Below are 25,562 nucleotides of genomic sequence, written 5' to 3' on the forward strand. Positions count from 1 at the left end.
GAGACAGTTGTGAGAGGACATGAACACAGGTTAGTTTCCTTTAAAAAAAAAACAAATACTACAATTACTGTGGACATTAAACTTTCTGAATTAAGACAAAAATGCAGAACAAAACTACCATCTGAAAAGAACTACACTCTGTGAGCATGTGCAAATAAATTTCACTGTCACCTATGGTGCAAGGCGCTTTATAGCCAGCTACCCCAACTTATTTTGGTCCCATGTATGCACCTCAGTATACCAGACTCTATATACTAAGTGCATGCCTGTGTAAAAAAAGCTTTAATACCTTCAAAGACACTGATACAGTTACTGCACTGACGACAAACTTGGCAGGAGGTGGTTCTATTCAATGCTCTTCTGATGACCATTTACTTGAATTACAACGTGGATTCGACTGAACTGAAATCCATTTTACTGAACAAAGGTACGCTATGATGAGTGTAAAGAATCTGTGCCAAATGGCCATGTGAAGTAACATGGATTCAATTAGTGATAAAGAAAATGTGGATATATATACACTTTTGTTTGGTCCTCATCTTCACTAAATTTTACACATCATTCATTTTCATTTCTGGTTGTCAGAGTATTCAGTCACTGCATTTAATTTTGTCAAAGATCTTCAGACCTGAATGCTCTTCTTAAAAAATGTAATTAATTTGGTTTAAAATGTAACAAATGCACAGCTGCACTGAGACCACACAGAGTGGTTTTCTTCTTCTTATTTGCAGTAACAGCATTTTGCTTTGTATATTCTTTACAAATAAATAATATCTGCCCTATTCCTTTTGACTAAAGAAGGTAGCATTTGGTTCATTGTGTGAAGAGTCAAAATACACGTCAAACACCAGAAGCAGAGCTTGAATTAGCAGCGAAAGCTGATAAAGAATTGTGACAGATGGGGTTTGGGTTTAGGCTTCGTCTCGCTGCCTAACCCAAAGAAAGCCGGGCAATGTTGAACGCACTTTATTGTACACGTCTCAGGTTTGAAATATTAAAGTTTCCTTTTGGGATAAAGCTGCCTGATAGTGTCAGTTATTCCAACAGTAACAATATTTCCTGAATTTACATCACAACAGAAAAACAGAACTTAACAATTTTTAGATCATCAGTTAAACAAGAAACTGGGAGATTCTTCAATATTGACATACCGTGAATTCACTTTGGTAATTTATTTCTTTATTTCCAAAAAAAAAAAAAAAAGCCAGTTCATGAAGAATGAAATTTGAAGGAAAGAGAACAAAAACATGTATCTCAGGATTTGGCTCCTGAGTTTCAGACACAGGGAAACATTCAGCTCTCGCCCAAAAGAGCTCCAGATGTGACGGCTACATCTACTGCTCTGCTTTCTCTTGTGCGGTTCCCGTCACCAGCAGCAAGTTGCAGGCCATAAACTGGACATTGAGCACGTTGCTGGTGTTTCCAGTGTACATTCCCACCAATTCGCTGGACGAGCTGTCAGCTGACGTCCCACCGTGTGAGTTGCGGATGTCCCACACCCGCACTGAGTTGTCCATAGATGAAGATGCCACTAGGCTGCTGTCCGGACTGAAGGACAGGCTGGTGACACTATCTGTGTGTCCCCTTAGGTCTTTGAACAAAGTCCCAGATGCCAAATCCCACAGCTTCACCCGCTGGTCTTCACCAGCCGACGCCAAGTACTTGCCATTCGGTGAGAAAGCGAGTGACAGCACAGGGCCACGGTGGCCCGTGAAAAGGCGAACAGACGCCCCCTGCTGGGTGCTCCAGAGTCGCACAGTCTTGTCTGTGGAACCGGTGGCTAAATAGTTGGAGTTCGGGTGGAATTTCACACAGTCAACATCAGAAAGATGCCCTGCATAGAGCCTCAGTGGGTATGTCCGGGAGAATGTCCAGAGACGGGCGGTGCGATCGTGAGAGCAACTGGCAAAGTAAAGGCTGCAGGGGCTGACGTCCACATCCCATACTGGGTAGACGTGCCCCTGGTAGAGCACCGTGTTGGTGAAGCTGCCCAGGTCCCAGTAGCGGATGGTTGTGTCTTCAGAGCACGAGAGCAAGCCGGAGCTGTCTGTGAGGAAGGCGGTACGAAATACTGGGCCACTGTGACCTCGCAGCGTCTTTATCTCACTGCCTGAGCTGTCCTCTTCATCTACCTTGGAAGAAATGATGAAAGATTACATGATTATACCTGATTTTGTTCCTCTGCAGCTTAATCTAAAAAGAACATACAGCATTTATTTTTACATTAAAAATCTAAATTTGCTAAACAATTTAATCTTTAACTCTGCAGGTCTTTTTAAATCAGAGCCACCATCTACAAATGAGACCCATCTCATTGCTAGAGATCGGAATTGGATCATTTTCAGTGCACCCCACCACAACAATGTTTCTAAAAACAAACCTAATCAGACAGTGACATCACCGTCGCCCAGATAAACGTGGACATTTTAAAAGGAGCTGAAGTGGCTAAAGTTAAAGCTATCCAGTGCGTAGAGGCCGCCATAGGCTAGCAACCTTTGTATGTGCCAGCAAAGGAAAAAAACAAACAAATTCAAAGCAGTTATGAGTTCAGTTAAAAAGAAAGAAAAACAAAAGGTCCCTGTTGTCTAATGAATTTATAAATATACTGAAAAATAAACTATATAAAGCTGTTGCTCCTCCTTTTGTTTGGCAAGGTAAAACTCATTTTAGCATTTCTACCTCCTTCCAGTAGCAAAGCACTTGGTTTCAGATGTTTCAGTGAAAGAAGATCTAACTAACTCCAGCTTTGGAGAATAATATTTGGGACAATAATTTCTTCTGATATAATATTTGTCAAGCATTTGCATTGAAGACAAACTAAATTGTTTGTATCTGCTGTGATTTATGGTTCATAGAAAGAAAATCAATAACAGCAGGTTACACATTTTAACTTAGCAAATTGCAATTGGTTCAGCTCTGCTCACTACATCTTCCCTTACACACCTTTGACATACCTGCTCCACCCTGCCTCTTTTCTTCACCTCTCGTGTCTGTTGCTTTGGAAGGTTGCCCTCAGATATTTAAACTCATGTACTCATGTCAACATCCACTCCTTGTGCTTTCCAACATCTTCCTCTCATTCACATACATGTAATTTTATTTGCAACTCTTCCATCTGCACCCTACTCTCACTACAGATCATAATGTCATCTGCAAACATCATAGCCTGTCCATCACCACTATAAACAAGACTTCACCACCGTGTCTCTGTTCTCATGACAACCTTTGTCTTGTCCTCAGGATTATTTTCTCAGATTTTGTACACCAAAAGAAACACATGCAAATTTTAAAAAAAGAAAAAGAAGATATGGAAACAATTAAGGTGAAGACTTCTCATAACAATGTCTACTTACTTCCTCCTCCAGTACGTCACATGCCAGGTGGATGTGTGACACATCAGCCTGATGGGGTCTGGCCTTGAGTTTTCTGGCACGGAGGCTCCACAGCTTTACCGTGGAGGTGTCAAATCCACCGGCCAGCAACCGACTGTCAGCCGAGACCTCAGCAGTGTTCAGCATCTGCTCCGTGTGGTGGAAGGCGTAAAAACAGACAGTGGTGAGTGACGGTGGTCCCTCGCGGACTTTCTTGACGCAGTCCTGCAGAGCCTCAAGGGCTGCCTCATTCTGTGGGATCCCTGCTGGGACCTCCACCCCGTCACCACTCTCTGTTCCATCCACTCCGGCCCAGGAGGAGGTGGAGTTTGGAGCAGCTGTCGACCCGCCAGCAGCTCCATAGAGCTGGTAATCTGTCCGCCTCAAGGCACTGACCTCCAGCTGCAGGTGTGTACTGAGGATCCTACAGAGGGCGCTGTTGTCCTCACTCTGCAGGTAACGCAGCAGGTAGCCGTAGGCTGGCTCCGTCAGGTGAACCACATATTTGTGCTCTAAGAAAGCATTCAGCTTGGGGTTGGTCACAATGTCTTGTGCACTGAGGACATGGCGGAGCTGCTCTATGATGGTACGCTGCTCACTGTCCTGAAGAAAGGCGCCATGAAAACGACTGTAAAAACCATCCACAGCCCCTTTCAGTCCAAAGCGCACCATGTCCAGGTGGAGGTAGACGAAGAGTGGATAGAGGACACTGCTCACCTCTTTAGCCCAGGATATGTCTGCTTCTATTTAGTAGAAAAAAAAATGTATATTTTTTAGGCTTTTGTAATCAATAACAACAAAGGTTAACAATATCGTAACAGTTCCATCATCTCATTCTCGATATCCATGTGGAGCTGTTTGTATAAGCCAATAATAATCCATTTTGTTATTCATGCCCTTTCAAAAAATAAATACGAACATAAATGTATGAAAGACAAATGTTAAACCCAGTTTGTAATCCATGTTTCTCTCTTAACAGTCAGGACAAAACAATGTGGACTCGCACAAAAACAGCTTAAGAAATGTTGACAAAATGAAAAAATATCAGCCCTGGATGGTCAATAATACAAAAGCACAATTGTCAGAGAAAATAAAAATATTTAAAACTGCAGCAATATGTCATCTTTCAGAAAGAAGCCCCAGTCGTCCACAACCTTTGTCTCTTTCTGCTGTTTAGGATGCAGCTTTACCACTACCTAAAAAACGTGGAGCCGAGGCATAAACTTTGGGAACAAATACAATTATAGATGTGCAAGTCTAGACTCAGTGATGTAGAGCTCATACCTGACAGGAAGGCACGGAGCTTGGAATACTGAATCTCATACTGCTGTGGGTCATACTGGCATGGTGCAGCAGAAACGACATTGGAACATCCTGACTCCGTCTGCACTGCTCAGACATAGAGAAAGAAGATAAAGAAGAAACCAGGAAAACTGTTAATTACAGAGAATATTGCCAGTCAAAGGGTCAAATACATTACACTGCATTATGAAAATAGATTATTTATCTTAACCAATTATCCTAGGGACACAGGTGAGCTGGAACCTATCCCAGCTGTCTTATGGTACACCTTAGAAAGGTCACGAGTTTAACAAAGGTTAAAACAAAACAAACAAACCAAGACAAAAAACACAGTCTCACAATCACTTAGAATCACCAGTTACCTAACACATGTCTCTGCACTGTGGAATTAAACCCAAGCAGGCCCATGGAGAGCATGGAAACTCCATATAGACAGCTCTAGGCTCTACAAGGTTCAAGCCCAAAACCAAATCCATGTTGCACTGAGGCGGCAGTGCTAATTTTTGCAGTGAAGCCAATCCTGTGGTGTATGTGTGGTGTTTTCGTGTGATCAGTCTTTTCTCATAACTATGTGGCTGTGCGATCTATTAATTAGGCTGGAATCATCATCATCATCATCTTACCCGTGAGACTTGCAGCCATTTCTTCGGGGGACTGGTAGAGCTTGGCTCCTTTCAGGGAGCCGTCAGTGTCCACATACTGCCTCCTCTTCAGGTACTGAGCCACGGCATACTGGATCTGCTCAGTGCGAATCCGCTTCATGACCTTACGAGCACAAGCTACAGTGTCAGACACCTGGCACTTTTCACAGCACCTTCTCTCGCTCATCCACCCAACAAGTCGGAAGCATATAGTAACTGTTTTCGTGCTCACAACGGACTACAAAATACGATACATGTCTGTGACTACTAAAAATTCTCATTCATCATCTCCGTGGTCAAATTAAACTTCTTGAGCACAGCATCACCTAGTAGCTAATTACATAGCAAAGCAACGCTGGCGTGTTTACGTTACAAGCATTACAAAGGGCCCAGCTAGCACAATAAAGATACGTGCCAACTAACGTGAAAGTCAGCAAAGAACTAGGCATGCAGTGTAAAGCTGTCAAGTTTCGATAGTAGAGGAGGATGCTTACACCAAGCTAACTAGCTAACTTCCTAATGCTAGAAGTGGGCCTGGCCGCTAAACTTTTAGCGGGATTAATGCCTTACCATCATTATTTGGACATTGCTACTTACTGCATAACGTGTTGCTGTCCGCCTTCAGTTACTGTGTCCAAAACGACCGCTTTTAACGCATCACTGTATCTGGCTATAACTACTATATCAACGTCGTTCGCTGCCGCTCCATCGTGGTTATCCAACCCTGTCAGACTCCATCAAATCATGCTAGCTAAAGCAGCTAAGCTAGCTGGCCGCTCTCATCTTTAATCAGCAATTCTAGGTGTCGTTAATCTACTGCTTTCGCCTGGCTCCCGTTTCAAGCTCAAGGCTAAATCTATAGATAACAGATTTCCTGAGAAGAAAAAAAATCTTAGAACACAGTTATTAGGTTGATATAATTTTTGTAGTTGATAAAAGTCAGCTACTATGACGAGATGCACTGAATAGTTTGGAGTCTCCTAAAGATCTGATGTCATCTTGATGACATAAATTTGTGTTTGTTTTATTTTATAAATTTATATGTAAGCTTAAATTTACTGACCCAGAGGCAGAATTGTCTCTGCCAATCCTTGCTGTACAGAAATCTGTGTGAAAGTGCACTATTAAGTCACTAAATTAACTGTGAGTTAAGTATTTAGCGTACTTAACTCACTTTTTAAGCCCCTTAAAAACGTAGAATCAGCAGAGCGGAGTAATTTAAAATTTTAATTTTAATTGGATGAATGTGGCCTACATGAAAAAGTGTGTGTGGGGGTTTTTTTCATATAGTCTGACTGGCTTACCCACACAATAAGACTTTCCTCTGTGAAAGTGTTGCAGTTGTAAAATCTCGTTTTCGAGTTGTAAATAAAGTTTTACAAAATAGGCGGATGACGTTTTAATCCAGCGACTGCACCGCGCGCTGTTTGGAGAGTTGTATTTGGTGGATCTTTCGTGTGAGCGCGCTTTTCAGGCAGGGTTGTAGTTATCACTGTTGAACAGTTCGGGGTACCACCGCAGGCATGTTTAGCCCTCGAACCGCCCCGGGCTCCGGCCGTAGGCAGCCGGCCAGGACCCCCGGGAGGAAGAGTGTCTCCGGTGCGGTCCCTGGCCTCCTGTTCTCCCCGCGCAGGACGCCGTTGTCGGCGAGGTGAGTGTTGTCGGATCAGATTTACTCAATCGGAAGGCTCCATATATATGGCAAATAAAGACAATTTTACAGATTTATAGATGATGTTCTTTCGTGCTGAGTCGTCAGTGCAGTCTTGGGTTAACTGGGCCCATCAGACTGTAGCTACAGCTGATTGTTCTGAGTTTGTGTCATCCCCAGATCAACACCTACCCGAGTGCAGAGCCATGCAGGGGCAGAAACTGTTAACTATGATGTGCAGACCTTTGGCTCATCCCTCCCCGTCAAAGTTATGGAGGCACTGACGATGGCTGACGGTAAGAGAAACCTTGTCTTCTTTCTGAGAATGAAAGGTGTGCGTGTGTAATTTTATGAGCTTCAAACTAACATATTCATTTTCAATTTTCTTATATAGTTGCTCTCTCTTCTCTTTATGTTTCTGGTTGTGGGAGAGTTAGTAGTTTCCACTAAACATTTGTTTTTCATGTTCTTATTGGTTACTCTAGCTGATGATCAGATCTCAGTGAAGGTGTGTGAGAGCGGCTGGGCCTGGATGGTTTGTGGAGAGAGTCTGATCATCTGGAAGATCTGCCAAACTGCTGTAGCTAAGGTATGATCAGGGCAGACATTCTGCCTGAGTTTAAAATTCACTTTAAAACTACATTTAGACTAAAATTACAATCTAAAAATCATTAAAGAGTTATTTTAACATGTTCTCCAAAATAATGCAAGCGGCGTGAGGCCTTTTTTCCATCTGTAGGATCGACAAAGCAAATAATTATTCACTGATCATTTATTTCATGTGTCTTAGTTTTGTTTAAAGAGACTGGGTACAGTAACATGTGGTAAATGTTTCAGCGATAGAAAGATGGACTTTTTCTTCTCTCACAAAACCTGCTTTCTTATTCCGATATTAGATGGAGTAAACGATGAATCAAAACAGACTGAAAGTTCACAACGTGCTAAGCTGGCAGCTTTAAATTCACAAACTAAACTGTGTTTTCCTGCAGGTCTCAGTTTGTAAGGAGTTGCAACTGCCCAGCAGTGAGTACAACTACACTGCTGACCTTGTGGCTGTGACTTCCACTGCTCCCCTGGAGATGGCTGCTGTTCAGTCCATCTCTGTCTTGGCGGTGGCTGCAGAAGGAGCGGTTCGCTACTGGCCCAGCCTCTCCCAGGAGGGCAACTACACAGAGACCGATGTGGACCTGGGAGATCTGTGCAACTTTGTTGTTGCTGTCAGAGTAAGTAGGGTTCTTCAGTTGAAAATAGACGGTTTTGCTAACGAATTTGTTCCAAAAAAATCTCACCACTGACTCTGCCAAATCCAAAATACTCAAATATTTTTGAAAAGGGTCCCAAAGTACAATCACATCAAACAGTATCGCTCCAGAAATCACTGAGGAGTAATGCTGCTGTCCACGGTTTATTCACTGCATACCTTGAGATATCTTGAAACATTTAAACACACGTAATAAAGCTGGCATTGCACTTTATTTTGTGTAGATTTGTAAGGAACAGGATTAAATCAACAACATATAATTTGACCTCTTTGTTTCTCACTTCCTTCTCCTTTCTCAGGATGGAAGCTTTGTCTTGTCCTCAGTAAAGAATCAGCTCTTGAGAGCAAGTGCAGATTCTTCTGGGAAGCTGCAGTGCCGAGCTCTGCAGCAGGGTCAGGGCATGCTCTCTGGCATCGGACGTCGTGTCTCCAGCCTGTTTGGCATCCTCTCGACACCAGCCAATGACACGGTGAGTCCTGTTAGGAGAGTCCACTGCAGAGTTTCATTTATTCTATCTGTACAACTCTTTTCTATCTTATGCATTTTTAATAATTAAGACTAGTCTGTGTACAGTGTTATTATTTTTCATCTATTGGTGATGACCTTTAAATACATCGAATAGTGTTGCTCTGAGCTTGACTCTTTCCCCATTTTTTTACTGTCACTCATAGATAATCTGATTATAACCTGCTAATTACTTCCTCCATGTGTTATTTGTTTGTGTTTTATATTAATCAAGTTTTTTTAATCAATTTTAGCCACAGAGAGAAATGAGTGATTGCTTTTGATTCCGATTCACAAATTTCTTAAACACCCTTTATGTTTTAAGTCTATCAGGCTGAATAGTGAGGGCAGTTCTTCTCCAGTGTCAGTTTAGTTATCTTCAGTGTTCAGAGTTCTGACTCTATTACTGCTGCAGCTCTGCAGTGTGCTGTGGGTGGGGGAAAGCAGCTCCCTGTACACACTCACTGATTCCAGTCTGAGTAAATGGGAGGTCGACGACAGCTCGGAGCACCAGATCCTCAACTGGGACGCGCGCAGAGTTCTGAACGAGAGCATCACAGACGCTATATGGGTCAGTATAAGCAAACATGTGACCTTATTTATTACAGATGAAGGGTTTTTTCCTGTTCTGCACTGTAGCAAAGAAAACTAAATAAATAAGATCCAAATGAAAAAGATTTCCTTTCCTCCAGGGGTCAGAGAGCAACTATGAGGAGATGAAGGAGGGAGCAAATGTGGCATACCTGGACATGAAGCTCAGCCAGTGAGTGTGTGATTAAAAGCAGCTTGTCTTTGGATTCACAAAAACCTGAATCATTTTTGTTTCCTTCTTCTTCTTCTTCTTCTTCTTCTTCTTCTTCACTAAAACATGCCGCATGTAGGATTGCATGTGCTAAAGCATGGTAAAGTGTTAGAGTGACCAACCGGCCTCTTCTTTTGCACTTGTTGACTTGTAAAAGTCTATATGACATTTTTTATTTCACGATTCATTAACCACACAGAGAAGCCATCGTTTGAATGTGTTAACGTTTTCTTGAAGCAAACAGTATTATTAAAGTTCTTCATGACTGGACCGAGTGTCCTCTTTTTTTGGAAACCAAAATATGGTCACTCTAGCGTTAGCATACTACGGCCAAACTGAGCTAGCCACCCTGTGTCGCTCTGCACTTCAAAGATTAATCTCAGAATTTAAAAAATTATATTCAATATATAAATATTAAATGAAAGATGGATTTTATCCATTCAGTCAATAAAAAGACTTGTTTTACACTTGACCTGATGAATGCAAAAACAAAGAATTACCAGATTTAAAAAATAAAAAATTTAACGGATTTTTGTTCCCAAGGAAAATGAGAGCCACATATGAGAATATTCGTTTAAAATTTTGATAGAAGAGTAGCAGTATAATGTCCTCGTAAGTGGACATCAGGCCCTTGTAGAGATTTAGTATTTTGGTCTAAATAACCCAAAATTTGATGTCAACATATGTGGACGCCAGGTCCTCGGAGGTTAAGGGGCGGAGAGGAGGACGCTGCTAATAAAGTTACACAATTACACAGTGAATTCGCGTTTATTATGTTATTTACAAAATGCCACCATTTTTGTCTTGGTCGTATGATTTTATTTTGTTGTATTTATCCGCGACACCTTAGAGGCCGGTCTGTGACAATATTGTCTGACGTTAAACCGGTCTGTGGTGTAAAAAAGGTTGGGGACCACTGTCTTAGTCGACAGGTTATCTTGTGTTTATTTGTTGCCTCCATGTTCCTCTATTATTCGCTATTCCTCTTGAACTTACTGCACCCCTGGCTGCACTGAGCTACACTCTGTGTGCTTTCAGAGCCGGGTTGGTGGTTTTGGCTGCAGCCTGGCACCCGTCCGACACTCCCTGCCTGGCCTACTTCTGCCTGGTCACCCTGCAGGACAACGGAGCCACCATCTCTGACCAGTTCACCGTGGAGGTCACAAAGTACAGCTCTCCCTTCCAGGTCAGACCTGAAGCTGCTACTGCAGCAGTGGTGTTTTTGTGATTTGATCTATTAGAGGATCAGTCTGGTCATTCTCTTCTTGTGTAAAAGCCTGCTCATCAAGAAGAGCCTGATAATTACAATCCTCGATTATAATTATTAAAACATTAACCACTTTGAGCAACGCAGAAGAGTGGAACTGTCCAAACAAGTGACAGTGAAACTACAGGACATTGTAAAATAAAGTCCAGCATTTACAGTTCCTATTATAAGAGTGAAGATATTTATGCTTTTATTTTGAAAGTCTTCAGTTATTCTGTTATTTCCTCAGAACAAGGAGACGCTGCAGGCCACTCGGCTGGTGTTGCCTCGTTCCCCTGGCTCCACAGCCTTTCTGTACACTGAGGACGTAGTGTTCGCCTGCTCAACAGGAACCAACAGGGTCGCAGTTCCTGATGAGAAAATCAGCTTTAACTCACCAGGTGGGAAAGTTGGAGCGTTAGAGCAAGAATGCCTTCATTTTGTCACTATTGCTGCATGTAATAGTCAACGAAATTAATACTGTGGTCAGTGAATAGTTTGTTTTTCAATTAAGTTAATGAAATTCCTGATTCTGTGGGATAAACGTCTTTTGGCGTTGGTTTGAAATTCAGTTACACAGAAGTATTGAATGTGTTTCAAAAAATTAATTAAAATCTGTAACATCACTGAACAAAGTTCTTTTTCATAATACAAACAAATTTCACCTGCATCTCATTGCCTCCCAAAAATCTATAACTGATCAAATTCATGTTGCTTGAATAAGTTAACTTATATATTTAACAGGTTTTTGTCCACTGTGTTGGTGTAAGAGGATTAAACTGTACGTTGCTTCGAAGACTCAGATATTCTTAAAAGATAAAATTGTTCGAGAATGTTTTGGTCAGGGATGAATTAAGAAAAACATATAATAAAGTATTTGTAAAGGAATAAATAATTCACTCGACTTGTTCAATAGGCCAATAAATGCTTTCAGTTTAGATCAAATCCAGGTGAGTGATCTGTTTATGTTGGTGGCCTCTGTCTGTGCAGGTGATGGTGTACGTGGAGCAGGCTGCTGTGCCAACCTGCCGGTCTTTTTCTCGCAAAACAGCGGTCTGGTGGCGGTGGTGGCCAGAGAGAGTGCCTCCATCCTGCCAGAGACCATGGAGGACTCGCTGTGCTCCTCGCTGGCTGCGGCCCCGGAAGTAAGTTTCAAAGAGAGCCGTCTGAGCGATGAGACTAAGAACTTTCTTTTTATGCCAGTTTGTGAGACTTCGATCTTTCTCATGACTTCTGCGTCTCATAATTATTGACACAAGAAATCCTGAGAAGGAAAATTATAACTAAACTAACGTGATTATCGTGATTGTGGGTGTTGCAGTCATGCATTTCTAATGTTGAATTTGCATCAAAGGTGTCGGCCATGGAGACGCCAACCCGAGCCGAGCCTGTAGCTCAGGAGGACAAAACCAAACTCCTGAAGGCGGCCTTCCTGCAATTCTGTCGGTACGTCTTAAATACAGCTCACATCTCCTTTGAGAAATATTTTAAAGAATAAAAATAATAAAGTGCCTTCATAATATTAGAAAAAAACAAGCTGTGGAAGAGAGCCAGGGATTAATAATAACAAATAATTAAATGCAGAGAGGTGTATAAACAGAATCCCCCAGCAGCCTGGACCTATTGCAGCACAACTAAGGAAAGATTAGAGGTCACCTGATTCAACCCAAACTATATGCTTTATCAAAAAGGGCGTTTTTAGGCCAAATCTTAAAGGTAGAAACAGTGTCTGTCTGCCAGATCCAAACTGACAGGTGGTTCCACAGAGCAGGAGTCTAAAGGCTGAAGGCTCTGTCTCCTATTCTACTTTTAAATACTCTAGGAACAACAAGGAAGCACGCAGACCAAGAGCAAAGATTTTTATTGGTGTGATACGGTACTAAGATAACTAAGATAAGATGAGGCCTGATCATTCAAAACCTGCACATGAGGAGCAGGATTCTAAATAAATATACCCTGTCAGTACTCTTGCTGAGTGCTGAGTACAATAAGCTCTTTTCTGAATTTAGAAGCAGAAAATTAGGTATTGAGGCAACTAATTGGTGTGTGTTATCTGACTTCATGGATAAATGAAGTTGGGCATCATCTGCATAGCTTTTCTACGCTCCTGGAGTCCTCAAAGCGCTCTATACAACACGCCACATTCACCCATACACACAAGCAGCTTTGTCAGCGCTTTAACTAACATACACTCAAACATCAGAGTGAGCAGGAAAGTGCAGGAGGGAGAGGCGAAGAGGCCATGCTGCTAGCAGGTCGGCTGCGAGTTCATTTAAGCTTGCGAATGCCTAAAGCAGTGAGTGAATACTGAAAAAATAATCAGCGTGTGAATCAACAGAGAGTGTGCTTTAGATAAAACGTGACGATTCCACCGTGGCATACAGCATTATCTGTAAGTACAGACTTACAGATAATGACACAGATAAACTCCACATAATCACCACTGTGTGCTGGAACAGGAAGAGCCAGCACCAAGTTCACTTATATATTCTGTATCAGGTAAATACAGAAGTGACTAAATCACTCTACTTTTTGAGAATATTGTTTTTGTGAATCTCTGGCCAACATCTGTGAATCTCGGACTCCCGGACCATCAGCACCGGCTCCCCTCAGGGCTGTGTTCTTTCTCCCCTGCTCTTCTCCCTGTACACCAACTGCTGCACCTCCACCCACCAGTCTGTCAAGCTAATCAAGTTTGCAGGTGACACCACCGTTATTGGACTCATCTCAGACGGGGATGAGTCTGCCTACAGGAGGGAGGTTGAACGTCTGGTGTCCTGGTGCAGCCACAACAACCTGGTGCTGAATGCCCAGAAGACAGTGGAGATTATTGTGGACTTCAGGAAGCACACAGCCCCACTCCCCCCCATCATCCTGACTGACACCCTCATCACCTCTGTGGACTCATTCCGCTTCCTGGGTACCACCATCACCCAGGACCTGAAGTGGGAGCCCACCATCACCTCCGTCATTAAGAAAGCCCAGCAGAGGATGTACTTCCTGAGGCAGCTGAAGAAATTCAACCTGCCAACACGGACGATGATGCAGTTCTACACTGCAATCATCGAGTCCATCCTCACCTCCTCCATCACCGTGTGGTACGCTGGAGCCACTATCAGGGACAAACAGAGACTGCAGCGTGTTGTGCGCTCTGCTGAGAAGGTGATTGGCTGCAGACTCCCATCTTTGCAGGACCTGTACACCTCCAGGACACTGCGGCGTGCAGCTCGGATCTCAGCTGACCCTTCTCACCCTGGACACAGTCTGTTTGACCTGCTCCCCTCAGGCAGGAGGCTCCGGTCCATTCGCACCAGAACCTCTCGCCACAAGAACAGTTTCTTCCCCTCTGCTGTCGGACACATGAACAATAAACGCTGTGTTCACTGCATCATTCCATGTTTGGCACTGATCACCACCTGCACTCATGTATATATCTATCTACTTAGCACTTTTAATTCTTATTCTTATTTTTATATTTTTATGACACTATGTTTGCACTGAAGCACCGCAGCAATTTCCTAATGTTGTAAACCTGCTCAACATTTGGCAATAAACCCCTTTCTGATTCTGATTCTGATTCTGAACATGTTTGTTCATTTTTGTTGTTTATCAAGTAAAAACATCAAAGCTGCGTTTCTCTGCATCATGTTGTGTTGAGTGACTTGGCTGTTGTAAGCTTCTGATGAATGTTGAAGTCTTATATTGAAGCTCAGGGTCTTTAATATGGGCAAAAGGAGTTATCATTCACACTTTCTAGCCATAATGACCGGTCATCTGTAAGTGAGTAAGAGAAAAACAACACATTTGCTTTTCTTTATAGTTTGTTTCTGTGTGTGTATAACCTGGTCTGTCTGTTGCTATTTGCTGGCTGTTTGGGGGCAGGAGCTGTGTTTCCAGACTCTGTGATGGGATTGTCTGTGCTTCCTCATTTCTCTCTGAGCCCTTAAAAAGCACTGAGAGGACAAGTCTATATTCCTGTAACGTCCCAAACTCTTCTTCTCTCCTCTGTCAGTAATGACCTGGTCGGGGCTCAGACAGTCATAGATGAGCTGTTCCCAGCTGACGGCGATGGGGAGGAGGGAGCTGAGCTGGACACCATGGTGACTCAAATCAACCTTGATTTGGTGGACGATTACCCGGCCTCTGACCCTCGCTGGGCCGAGTCTGTCCCCGATGGTGAGCTGAGACGAGAGAAAACAAAACACAAAAAGTTATTAACCAACCAATGAAAAGCTGTATTGTATGAAACTAGTGCTTGTAAGGTTTCGTCCTCTCTGCAGTCACTGTACAGTTCTCACGTAGCTGATCGGACTTTGCATTTAATGTGTGTGTTGGAAAAAGACTTGAACTGTTTTGTTTTTTTCCTTCTCTCTCTGGGATTTGAAGAGAGCGCTGGTTTTCCTCTCACTTCCCTCATCATCCTTCACCAACTGGAGGATAAGATGAAGGCCCATGGCTGCTTCATGGAGTTTTTGCTGCAGGTAAAGAAACCTGCACTTTTGCATGTGTGCACACACTCAGAGTTCACTTTATAAGGCACACTTTAAGCTTGTTGGTGGAAAATTATTAAATTAAACTAGATTAAGATCAACTTGTACATTAGATTGCAAAGGTACTTTTACTAACATACAAACAGGGCTGAAAATAAAAATGTGATACAAATCAAAACTCAAAGGCTGAATTTAGAAATGCATCAGTCCAGTTGCCTCTCAAAAGCCGCCATCATCCTCTGTTGCCAGGTTGGACTGCTGGACCGACTCACTCAGGTGACTGTACGTTCATCTCCCATGGCAACACGCCTGCTGCTGTGTGAACATGCGGAGAAGTTGCAAGCAGCCATGGTGCTGAAAAATCACCACACCAAACACTCTGAACTAGTGAACCGGGCCATCAGCACGGCGCTGCAGAGGAACAACACCGCCGTGCCGCAAAGCCTCACCGCTGCTGACGTCTTCTTCAGAGAGGTTTGAGTCTCTGGCAGTGAGAAGGTATCACAGTTTGTTTGTGTAATAGATGGTCATTGGACTGTTGTGCTCTCACAGGTCTCTCAGATCTCCTTGGTGTTCGACTGTCTGCTGGAGGAGGAGGAGCGGAGTCTGAAGGAGAGTCCAGTGGACTCGGTGCAGTGGGCCGAAGTGGTCCTCACAGTCAACAACATCATCAAGGTAAATGTGTGCTGTTTTCTTTTTTATTTACTGCGGTCACGTTAAAACTTAGGCTTCATTTTTAAGTGTGTGTGTGTGTGTGTGTGTGTGTGTGTGTAGGACATGCTTCAAGCTGCTGGTCAGTACAGAGACATGAAGGCCTCCATGTACAGAGCGTCTGAAAATGCTGCTGCAGAGCCTGAGTACATCCCATGGACAGGTGACAACATGAAGCTTCTTACATTCACTTGGTGTCAAATGTATTTTGATGGACACTCCAGTCACGTGCAAAAGCAGACTGAGCACAGAACCGTGGCTCTCACAGGCCTGAATGTGCGCTTAAGGTCATTTATAATTTTAAACTTGTTTGATCTGCTGCTCAAACAACCACCAGCATAAATTTTGTATTTTATTATTTATTTGTTTTTGTATTTTTGTAAGTTTTACAGCTTTTCTTACTAAACAGTTAAATGACAGAAAAGCACAGAGGGAGTTTCACTGGTCCGACCCACTTAAGATCAAAGTGGATGTAATATGACACCATGCTTTAGTCTAATGTCATCGAAATACTGCAAAACCTGCCATACAAACTCATGGCAGTAAATTTGGGCACTAATACCACAAAGTTTACAGAGTGGGTGTGGACAGGAAAGCTCAGTTCTGAAAGTTTTCTGTTGGGAAAAAAAACTTTGCTGTTTAAATTTACCAGCTACAAACTAAGAAAAAAACAAGAGCCGAATATGATAAATGTCCTTATGTATTCACAGTGAAATGTAATTATTCTACATAGGACCCTATTAGTGTATGTTGTTGTTCAGTGTTTGTAACTAAATCACTTTAGCACTTCATCCAAATATGCATTTATGCTTATGTAAACATCGTGACTTAAAATCCCCTCTTAAACTGAAGAAGTTTGTAAGAAACTGAATGTTTGAATGGCTCCGTGTCTGCACTGTGTGTTGGAGCAGAACTGATTATTAACCCTGTTTTCTTTCCACCTGACCTTGCTTATGCAGCATCAGGTGGCGTTGGCGGCGTTCGAACAGTCCTCTCGCGCCAGCACGAGATCATACTGCGCACAGTGTACCCACATGCTGACTCAGAGCTGCGCAATGCCCTTTGTGAGCAGCTGGTGGCGCTGTTGGATATCTACTTGGGCAGTTTTGTGGCCCAGCTAAACTCCCTGCAGCAGCAGAGGACCCAACAGGAGCGCTACAACAGCTTGGAGATGGAGTACAGCCAGCGGCGCTCCGAGCTGCTCGCACCGCTCTGTAAGTGGAGGATTAAAATGTGATGGCTGTGAATGATCGAGTCTTATAGATTCACAGAGTAAGATTTAAATCTTTAACATTAAAGGGGATTGTTGTGACATTTAGAAATTTAGATTTTTTTGTTAAGAGTTTTGTTAGATGAGTAAAAATGCTGTAATAAAGTATTCCTTTGGTAATTCCTCTTTTGTATGAAGAAATAAATTTTCTTTATTACAGAAAAAAAGCTTTGAGTGCTCAAACTGAGTAGAAAGCTGGTATATTATTAGCTGTCCAATTACAGGTTGTTGCAGTAAACAAACTATCCATCACGCAGAGCTCACACACAGGCATGTTGTAATCAGACACGTGGACACTGCAAACTGAAGTGTAACGTCCATGTCTCAATGTTTATGTTTCTTCTGTAGGTTTTTCCTTTCTGTTTATTTATTTTTATTTTTTTGCGTTGCAGTGGAGCTCGGTCAGTACCAGTGGGTGGCAGCGTTGGCTGAGAAGTACTGTGACTTTGACATCCTGGTTCAGATGTGTGAGCAGACAGACAACCAGAGCCGCCTGCAGCACTACATGGCCAAGTTTGCAGATCAGGTACACAAAAACTCAAAGATTCCTCAGCTGCTCTGCACGAGTTTCCCTACATGTTATTTACCTTTTTTATTTTTTTATTTAGGATGTAAGGACACAGTGTTTTACGTTGTACAGGATTGTAAAGGCACTTTGAGGCCATTTTACATTTTAACCCAATAAAAACTAGGCTCCTCTGACATCTGGGCATCCAAAAAGCTAACCCTGACTCCCAAGGTCCAACTGTCCGACTCCAACATGAAGTCAGTACTGCTGTACAGGGCTGAAACCTGGAGCACAAACAAAACCTCAAACAGAAAAACCCAGACATTCCTAAACAGCTGTCTGAGAAGGATTCTCCACATTCGCTGGCCAGACACCATCAGTAACATCAACCTATGGGAAAGAACCTGTCAACTCCCAGTAGACGAAGAAAAGATGGTGCTGGATAGGGTACACTCTACGCAAACCACCAACCTACATCACCAGGCAGGTTCAGGTGGAACCCTCAAGGCAAGCGAAGGAGGCGCCGCCCAACAAGCACCCGGCGACGACACCTCGAGGCAGAAGTGACAAAGACGGGCTACACCTGGAGCCAACTAGAAAGAATGGCTCAGGACGGTATTTAGCCCGGCCCCTACCCTGGAAGGGGTGACGGGCAGCAGTAGTAGTTGACTGTATCTTTTATTTAGGCTTAAAAATATGCAGCCATCTGCTAGTTTGTTTGTTTTTAAGTTGATTTCATTGACTATGAATGTAGCCTAGTTGTTGGCACCAGACCTGTCACACAATCCTCTCCAGAGAATGCTCCAAAAAAGAGAAAAACCCCTAACAAAGGATGTATAACCAGTACTATGTTTAATTTTATGTTTATTTTTTCTATATTGGAGAACTAATGGCTCCTTTAGTGTGTTGTGACGTACTGACAAGGGCTACAGTCCTAGTGTAGCAAAGGACCAGATACACACAGGCTTGTCAGGCTTAGGAAATGCTTTTATTTGGCTTATTCTTTTCAGTTCAGCGCAGGTGACTCCAGCAGCTCCTTCTCCAGCTTCACACACACTCCTCTCCCGTCTGTCTACATATAAAAGGGGAGAGAGTCATGTCTCTCGAGGTGTCTCCTCTGCCACCTCGGCACCCTGAGAGCTCACTGTACCGCCCCTCCACTGCAGCGGGCCAGAGACCACGCCCCTGCCACACATATGATGATTGACTAAATTGGCATGTTATCAAATTCTGTCTGGTTATCATGAACTGCAAATTTAAGAAATGTTATTAACATCATCCCAAAAGAATAATAACAATCTCTCGGGCTTTCTTTTAACCTGGATAACTTTGGGTACATTTACAGATACATCACCTTTCATCAGCACTTAAAGAAAGGTGACGCACATACCTGGAAGGAGCAGGTGTCTGCACAAATACCGGAGTCTATCGAGAACTCAGACCAGAGTATATCAGTAAACACTTTAACGTTCTCTTTGTACCTTTACTTTTGCAGAACTTTTCCGACTTCCTGTTTCGTTGGTACATGGAGAAAGGCAAGAGAGGGAAGCTGCTGTCCCAGCCGGCCGCTCAGCACCAGCAACTCGCCAGCTTCCTGCAGGCTCATCAGCATCTCAGCTGGCTGCATCACATCCACATCCACGACTACCAAAGTGTATGTTTAAAAATAAAAACGCACACACACATTTACAATTCTGCTTCACAAAACCAGCACAATACAATTTTCTATGAATTTTTAATATCCCAACTAAATCCTAATCTGAACCCAAACGTTTTTTGGAGGGGGGGGAGGGGGGGTAACCATTTCAAACCTATCAGGACCAGTCAAAATCTGGCCAACATTGTAGCAACATGATTTTCTCAGTCTAACTCTGTCACACATTAATAAACACATCCGCCTTGCTCTATTCAAGCTCATGTAACCACACGGCTTCCTAGTGTCCTTACCTCCTTTCCTCTTTCCTTCCTGTTTTTTTTTTTTTTTTTTTTTTTTTTTTGTACTTTTAACCTTTTCATATTTTTTCTTCTGCTGTTCGTTCATCGCTTGTGCACTTCAGTCTTTTCACTACCTCTGGAAATAGCATTTTTCAAAAATACTGCAGTTTTGCAACGAACAAAAATATAGGGTCATTGTTTCCTTCCTTCCTTCCTTCCTTCCTTCCTTCCTTCCTTTCCTAACCGTCCTGCTGTCTTTCCTGTTAAACACACAGTGTGTGGCTGTTACAGTGTGATCTACGATGGAAACACAAATTCAGTTTCCTTCCGTTTTCATTTGAAACCGTTGCTCATAGAAGACAAAGCACAGAAGAAAGCATCCTGTAACATATGTTACACACTCACACTTTCTAAAGTTTCCTTCCTGTTTGCAGTTAACAAACACAAAGTGAAACCACGGGCACACATATATCTAAACTGAAGAAGACTTCCTCTTTTGGCCTCACTTGTCAGTAGAAATCCACTTTGACAAAGACGCGTTCGAGGCTGTAAACTTCACTGTGTTATCCTGGTTGATACTGTTTTGGTTCCTCTTTTCCATTTGAACTGTGATAATGAATGTGCCTGGTAAGGTATTTAGCAGACAGGGATCTGTTATTCTCATTTCAACTCAGTTTTATTATTGAATTCTTTTAGAACAGCTTTTCATGGTTCACAGTTCTTATGTATCTCATGCTGGGCCTTCATGCAGCTTCTCCGTTCATCCTCTGACTGAGATGAGCAGTTTTAGCTCCTCCCTTTTTTTAGTCAACAAAGTATTGATCACGTCACCCAATTGTTTAAGTAAATATAATTCTAAAGGTGCTGGTGACGTGAAATTCTCACCACATGTCAGTAACAACCCACGCAAAGAAATCAATGCATAGATGTCCATAAATTATGTATAATAATGAAAAGTGACATTACTCTGTTTATTTGAATCAAGCTGTATCAAAGTCTTAGTTACACAGATCGATATATTTTTGGTGCGACGATGTCGTGGCTAACGTGGTATTTCACGTCTGCAGGCCCACAGAACTCTCTACAGCCAAGCCAACATGGAAACACGTTACTTTGTGAAAAAGAAGACACTGCTGGCTCTCAGTAAGCTGACTGCACTAGCGTCTGACCTGCCGGAGGACCAGCTCTCCAAACAAATTGATGGTAAAAAAGCGCACACATTGCTGTATGCATGCAGACCTCCCTGCACCTCATAAACTTCGTTATCCGTGGAATTTTACTGAATCGAACCAGCATTTTAGATCATTTTATTGACACAGATTCTTAGATTGTCAGTGAATAAAAGTTACTTAGCTGCTACAACAGTGGTTGCCTTGATCTCATAGTAATTCAGAGAAAAGTTCAGAGTGTAAACTCATTCATCTTTTTCTTACTAATGAAAGGGCATGATAAAATAGACATATAAAGGTACATGTATTTGTGGAATGGCAGGTGCTTTGTAATATGTCTTGTAAGTAGACTTGACACTGTCATTCATCTGCCAATCAGACATTGTGGAGCAGGAGCGCTTCCTGCTGCATCAGGAGACTCTGCCTCGACAGCTGCTGGAGGAGAAGCAGCAGAACCCCGACACCATGCCTCTGCTCAGTGCTCACAACCTCATACAGGTGAAAACACGTGCTGCTTGTTTGTGGAGAATTTTCCCGAGTGAACGAAAACTGCTTGTTAACTTAGGTACAATATTTAAACAAGATCATTTCAGTTGCTTAAATGTTTTTTATGATAACTGTATTGGTGTCTGCGGTTCCAAATAAAGAACCTGTTATTGGATGGATTAATGAAAGTAGATAAAAGTAGTATAGAAGGACCTCACCTTAAAACAAAGTGATAATCATAGGTATGCAGAAAAGATCAGATCACATTTAGAGAGGGTCAGAAGAAAATGATTCAAACACTGAGACTGAACAGCTTCGGTGCATTTCCTTTTTAACTCTCGTCCTCTCCAGCTGTACATCTGTGATGACAACAGGCGAGCCAACGAGTACGATTTCAAAAAGGCTCTGGATCTGCTGGAGTACATCGATGAGGTAGCCGCTAGCGTTTGTTTACAGCACTGGTGCGTTTGAGGCTCAGTTAGTCGGTCTCTCAACTTTAGCAACTTTAGCGGTTTTCTTGCTTTTCTGTTGTAGGACGATGCTGTGGACATCGACGCACTCAAATGTGAGATTTTCGGCAAAGCGCTTAGGAGAGACGAGTAAGATCCGTCATGGTTTTTTGTATACATTCAACTGGGACTTTGCTTAAATTAAAACTTTTTCGCCTGGTATTTCTCTAATAACATGCAAATAGTTTTCTAGTAGTGAGTAACCTATGATTAGCTGAATATACGTTGTTTTGTTTTTTAGAGCCTTTCAGCCAGTTTCAGGTCACTGTTTAGCTTTAAAGCCACAAATCGAGTGTTTGGATTCATTCTCAGTTTTCTAGTTTTCAGCAATAAGACCGTGTGCACATAAAGAGCCAGACATTTCCCCCTGAAGCTGGTAGGGGCCAAAAACAGAGCAAAAAATTAATTAATATTGGACTCTCCCAGATGATCAGAAACACGACTCTAAATGATAAAAAGCTATTCTGTTATTTCACAACTGATAATATTGTTTACAGCTTGATTCCTCCACCGCCTGCTGTTACAAACACGATGTTCATGTGAAATACCATTAGTAGTTAGTAGAATAATCAAAAAATACAATCTTTGGAATTATATACCAGCTGTAAAGGATATAAGTGTTTTATTGATATGCCAGGAAAGATTACAGTTAGTTTGGATCAGTAAAGGAATCTGGAAAAAAAACAGAAGTCAGTACTTCTGTGTGTGTTGGATTTGTAATGGTTGATTTAAATGCTGTGGGTATCTTTATTGTTTTTTTTGTTTGTTTGTTTGTTTGTTTGTTTTTCCACCTCCAGCTGGTCTTCTGCAGATGGGAACGACGACCCTCTGGAAGCAACAAAAGACAGCATCTTTGTCAAGATCCTCCTCAAACTCATTCAGGAAGGTGAGAAACATTGATGAAGGCTTGGTGGATTAAAGAAATATGGGGAGGGGGTTCAAGCGTATTGATGGGAAAAATGGGTTTAAATGACACGCAAGTTATCCCTATTATGTCATGAGAGCCCCTTGTTCAACTTAAATAGCTGCGTAGGCTAATACCACATAGAACTAGTTTATCAAAAACTGTGCACAATACAACTGAACACTTCTGTACATGTGATTGTCAAAGTTAGCAAACATTTGGTTCTGGCTGGAGGGAGTCGGGCTCAGCCAGTAATCCCAGCCGGCTTAGTTTTTACTCTTCTACACGTTCTGTTGACGGCTCTTCTAAACAGTGGACCACTCAAGCCCTCCCTTTTTTTTGAGTATATTATGAACAGTCATGAGCCGAAAGAATTCAGTTTTCTTTATCTGTATGGTCATCAAATCATATGTATCCTTATATGAAAAATACACTTGTAATTACTAAACAGATGAACTCTTTCTTCTGTATTTTCCAGGCGTCTCTCTGCAGACCTATCTGCCCGACATCAAAGACCTCCTGGAGCTGGATGAGCTCAGCAGTTTGAAATCAAAGCCATATTTTGAATTTGTCCTTCGAGCTAATTATGAACATTACCTTCAAGCCCAGATGTAACAACCACCAAACCCACCAGTGAAACATTGTGCGATTCAGCTTTTCTTTGCATTCTACTCACTTTTCTTTAAATTGTGCTCTTTTCTAAATAAATGTGTTGATTTTGTGTACTTTTCTGTATGGTTTCACTCTCCTACTATTCCTCAAAGACGCACAGCTGTGACACATTTCACTGGCTTCTGTACATATTTGGAAAAAGAAGTGCTGTTGTAAAGAAAATAGTTGTTTGTTAACAGGAGAGACAAGAAATCCATATCGTGAAGCAAGACATGATTTCAGTTCTTTGCATCAAAGTTGTTTTGCTTTTAGAGAGAATGTATGACGGCTTTATTAACATTCACCACGTTTAGAACACATTTGTCTTATGACAATGAATCAAATTTGCTCTAATGTGTGTGTTTTGATTCTTAGTGGATACATACAAAAGACACGTTTGCATGCTGTAAGTTTGCACCTCCTTTTTCTAAGGAAGCCGTCATTTATAAGGACACTCGTGCAGAGTACAGAGAGATCCTCCTGAATGCAGCCATGTTTAGTGTGACATACCAAGTAAGATCAGGGTAGGACAACCTACCACAAACAACTTAAATAACCTTCCAAGTAAGAAAACAATATGACAACAGTTCCACAAAAGTAAAGCTTTCACTTCCTGCCTCTTTTTGTTTTTGTTTGTTTTTTTACTTAAAAAGTGACACAGACCTGAGCCTCTGAGATACTGGCTCGAGAAGCTGCCCTGTACTCATCAGGGCTTCCTCCTGTTGGGCGACAAAGAGCAGATGTTTGTTATAAATAGATCTGAGCTCCTCTAGCTGGTTGACTGCCACGCTGACAGAGATCCTCCGCAGTGATCCACTTTCACGGCTACACAGGCTACAGGCAGCTTTCAGGATCCAGCGCTGCTAAATATAGTCACAGTAGATTAGATTGGCGCTAGAGCTGTACATAACTGTCAATTTAGTTTGTATGACTCTAATCTTTCCAATGTTATAGGTAATTTACTTTTTATATTTTCAAATGGAGAATGATAATCCCAGAATAATTTACAAATGACTTCATTTTATTATGGATTTCAAATGGTTGATAAAAGAAAAATGTATTTATTATTGTAAGAGAAGAAAACAGACACTATATGTTTAAGGCTTAAAAAAGGAAGATGGTAAATTCAATTCAGTTTTATTTATACAGCGCCAAATCACAACAACAGTCACCTCCAGGTGCTTCATACTGTAAGGTACATCCTACATACAATCATATGACTCCCGATGAGCAAGTATTTTGGCGACAGTGGGAAGGAAGAAACCTCCAGAAAGAGAAATGGGAAAAAATAGTATAAGAAAACTGAAAGAACAATGTAGTTACATTGTATTCTACTTTCAACTGCTGTAGATACTGGTTCCATTGGACATTTGCATATTTGAATATAAAAGGTTCAAACTGTATGTAGTATGAAACAGGGTGAACTATTCCCTCACCACCAGCTGCTGTCTTGCACACATGCTGATGCGTCATTAACAATAATCTGTTCACCTTAATGATGCCTTTTCTACATTGTTCCCCTACATACATGTAAAAACTGAAGGATGTGCCCTAAATATGTTTTGGACTTTGCTTTTAAGGGTCAATGTTTGTCCCATCACTGGACACTATCAGCCTTAATATTTTTAAATAATCAGTGTTATGTCATATAACATTCAATCTGACTGCTGTTTTCTGGGAATGTACGTCTATGGAATAATTTCTCCTGAGTTTTCAGCTCCCAGCATTAAGTGTTTGTACTTCAGCTCCTTTCATTTTTTCAGATGACTTCCTTCTATGCATGTTATTTACCTGCTGTTTCTGATTTGATGTACCAACTTAAACATTTCAGTTGCAACTGTTCGCTTCAGCTGCTTTCAAGCCATTTGGTGCATCTTTGTGTCCTCATTTTTAATGTCAGCCATTACTGTAATAGCAGTAGTATTTGAAAATAAAGACATTTACAATATGCTTCATCAAAATTACTTTATTTTTTATGATTACTATATATTCTTATTTATCCCCTACAGTATGGGGTCAGCACTCATATTCTCATTTAAGCGCTAATGTGATTCCCTTAATTTCAGTAAACGACTAAAGTAACACTTCAAATGATTTTAAAGGACTTTTCCACAAATCCAAGCAGTTTTTTGGAGATTATGTATCTGAAT

General features: G+C 41.9%; 2 protein-coding genes across 2 annotated transcripts; one reads left to right on the forward strand and one right to left on the reverse strand.

Moving 5' to 3' along the window:
* Positions 1 to 951: 951 nt before the first annotated feature.
* taf5l (TAF5-like RNA polymerase II, p300/CBP-associated factor (PCAF)-associated factor) lies at positions 952 to 6,024 on the reverse strand. Its single transcript, XM_082537490.1, has 5 exons — positions 5,912 to 6,024; positions 5,297 to 5,438; positions 4,656 to 4,760; positions 3,354 to 4,114; positions 952 to 2,132 (listed from the first exon to the last, which is right to left on the reverse strand). The coding sequence occupies exons 2-5, from the start codon at positions 5,433 to 5,435 to the stop codon at positions 1,335 to 1,337; spliced, it is 1,803 nt and encodes a 600-aa protein (XP_082393616.1). The 5' UTR covers positions 5,436 to 5,438; positions 5,912 to 6,024; the 3' UTR covers positions 952 to 1,334.
* An 808-nt stretch (positions 6,025 to 6,832) lies between these two features.
* On the forward strand, positions 6,833 to 23,486 carry nup133 (nucleoporin 133). The gene is made up of 25 exons (XM_082537489.1): positions 6,833 to 6,965; positions 7,146 to 7,261; positions 7,451 to 7,554; positions 7,955 to 8,188; positions 8,526 to 8,696; positions 9,147 to 9,302; positions 9,424 to 9,494; positions 10,572 to 10,719; positions 11,030 to 11,180; positions 11,770 to 11,924; positions 12,134 to 12,225; positions 14,792 to 14,955; positions 15,166 to 15,260; positions 15,519 to 15,743; positions 15,822 to 15,944; positions 16,044 to 16,143; positions 16,940 to 17,194; positions 17,643 to 17,776; positions 19,254 to 19,412; positions 20,761 to 20,896; positions 21,242 to 21,360; positions 21,700 to 21,780; positions 21,883 to 21,947; positions 22,655 to 22,743; positions 23,240 to 23,486. Exons 1-25 carry the CDS (start codon positions 6,838 to 6,840, stop codon positions 23,374 to 23,376), a joined length of 3,408 nt encoding a protein of 1,135 aa, XP_082393615.1. The 5' UTR covers positions 6,833 to 6,837; the 3' UTR covers positions 23,377 to 23,486.
* Positions 23,487 to 25,562: the final 2,076 nt, after the last annotated feature.

This window comes from Aulonocara stuartgranti (genome assembly GCF_965226115.1).
Source record: "Aulonocara stuartgranti genome assembly, chromosome: 6".
Lineage (NCBI taxonomy): Eukaryota > Metazoa > Chordata > Actinopteri > Cichliformes > Cichlidae > Aulonocara > Aulonocara stuartgranti.

Coding starts and splice junctions, on each gene's coding strand:
- taf5l (XM_082537490.1), bottom strand. CDS start 5,435: ATGAAGCGGATTCGCACTGAGCAGATCCAGTATGCCGTGGCTCAGTAC. Junction 4,761..5,296: donor AATGGCTGCAAGTCTCACGG/GTAAGATGATGA, acceptor ATGTCTGAGCAG/TGCAGACGGAGTCAGGATGT. Junction 2,133..3,353: donor GTGACGTACTGGAGGAGGAA/GTAAGTAGACAT, acceptor ATTTCTTCCAAG/GTAGATGAAGAGGACAGCTC.
- nup133 (XM_082537489.1), top strand. CDS start 6,838: ATGTTTAGCCCTCGAACCGCCCCGGGCTCCGGCCGTAGGCAGCCGGCC. Junction 6,966..7,145: donor AGGACGCCGTTGTCGGCGAG/GTGAGTGTTGTC, acceptor TGTCATCCCCAG/ATCAACACCTACCCGAGTGC. Junction 15,945..16,043: donor CAGTCAACAACATCATCAAG/GTAAATGTGTGC, acceptor GTGTGTGTGTAG/GACATGCTTCAAGCTGCTGG.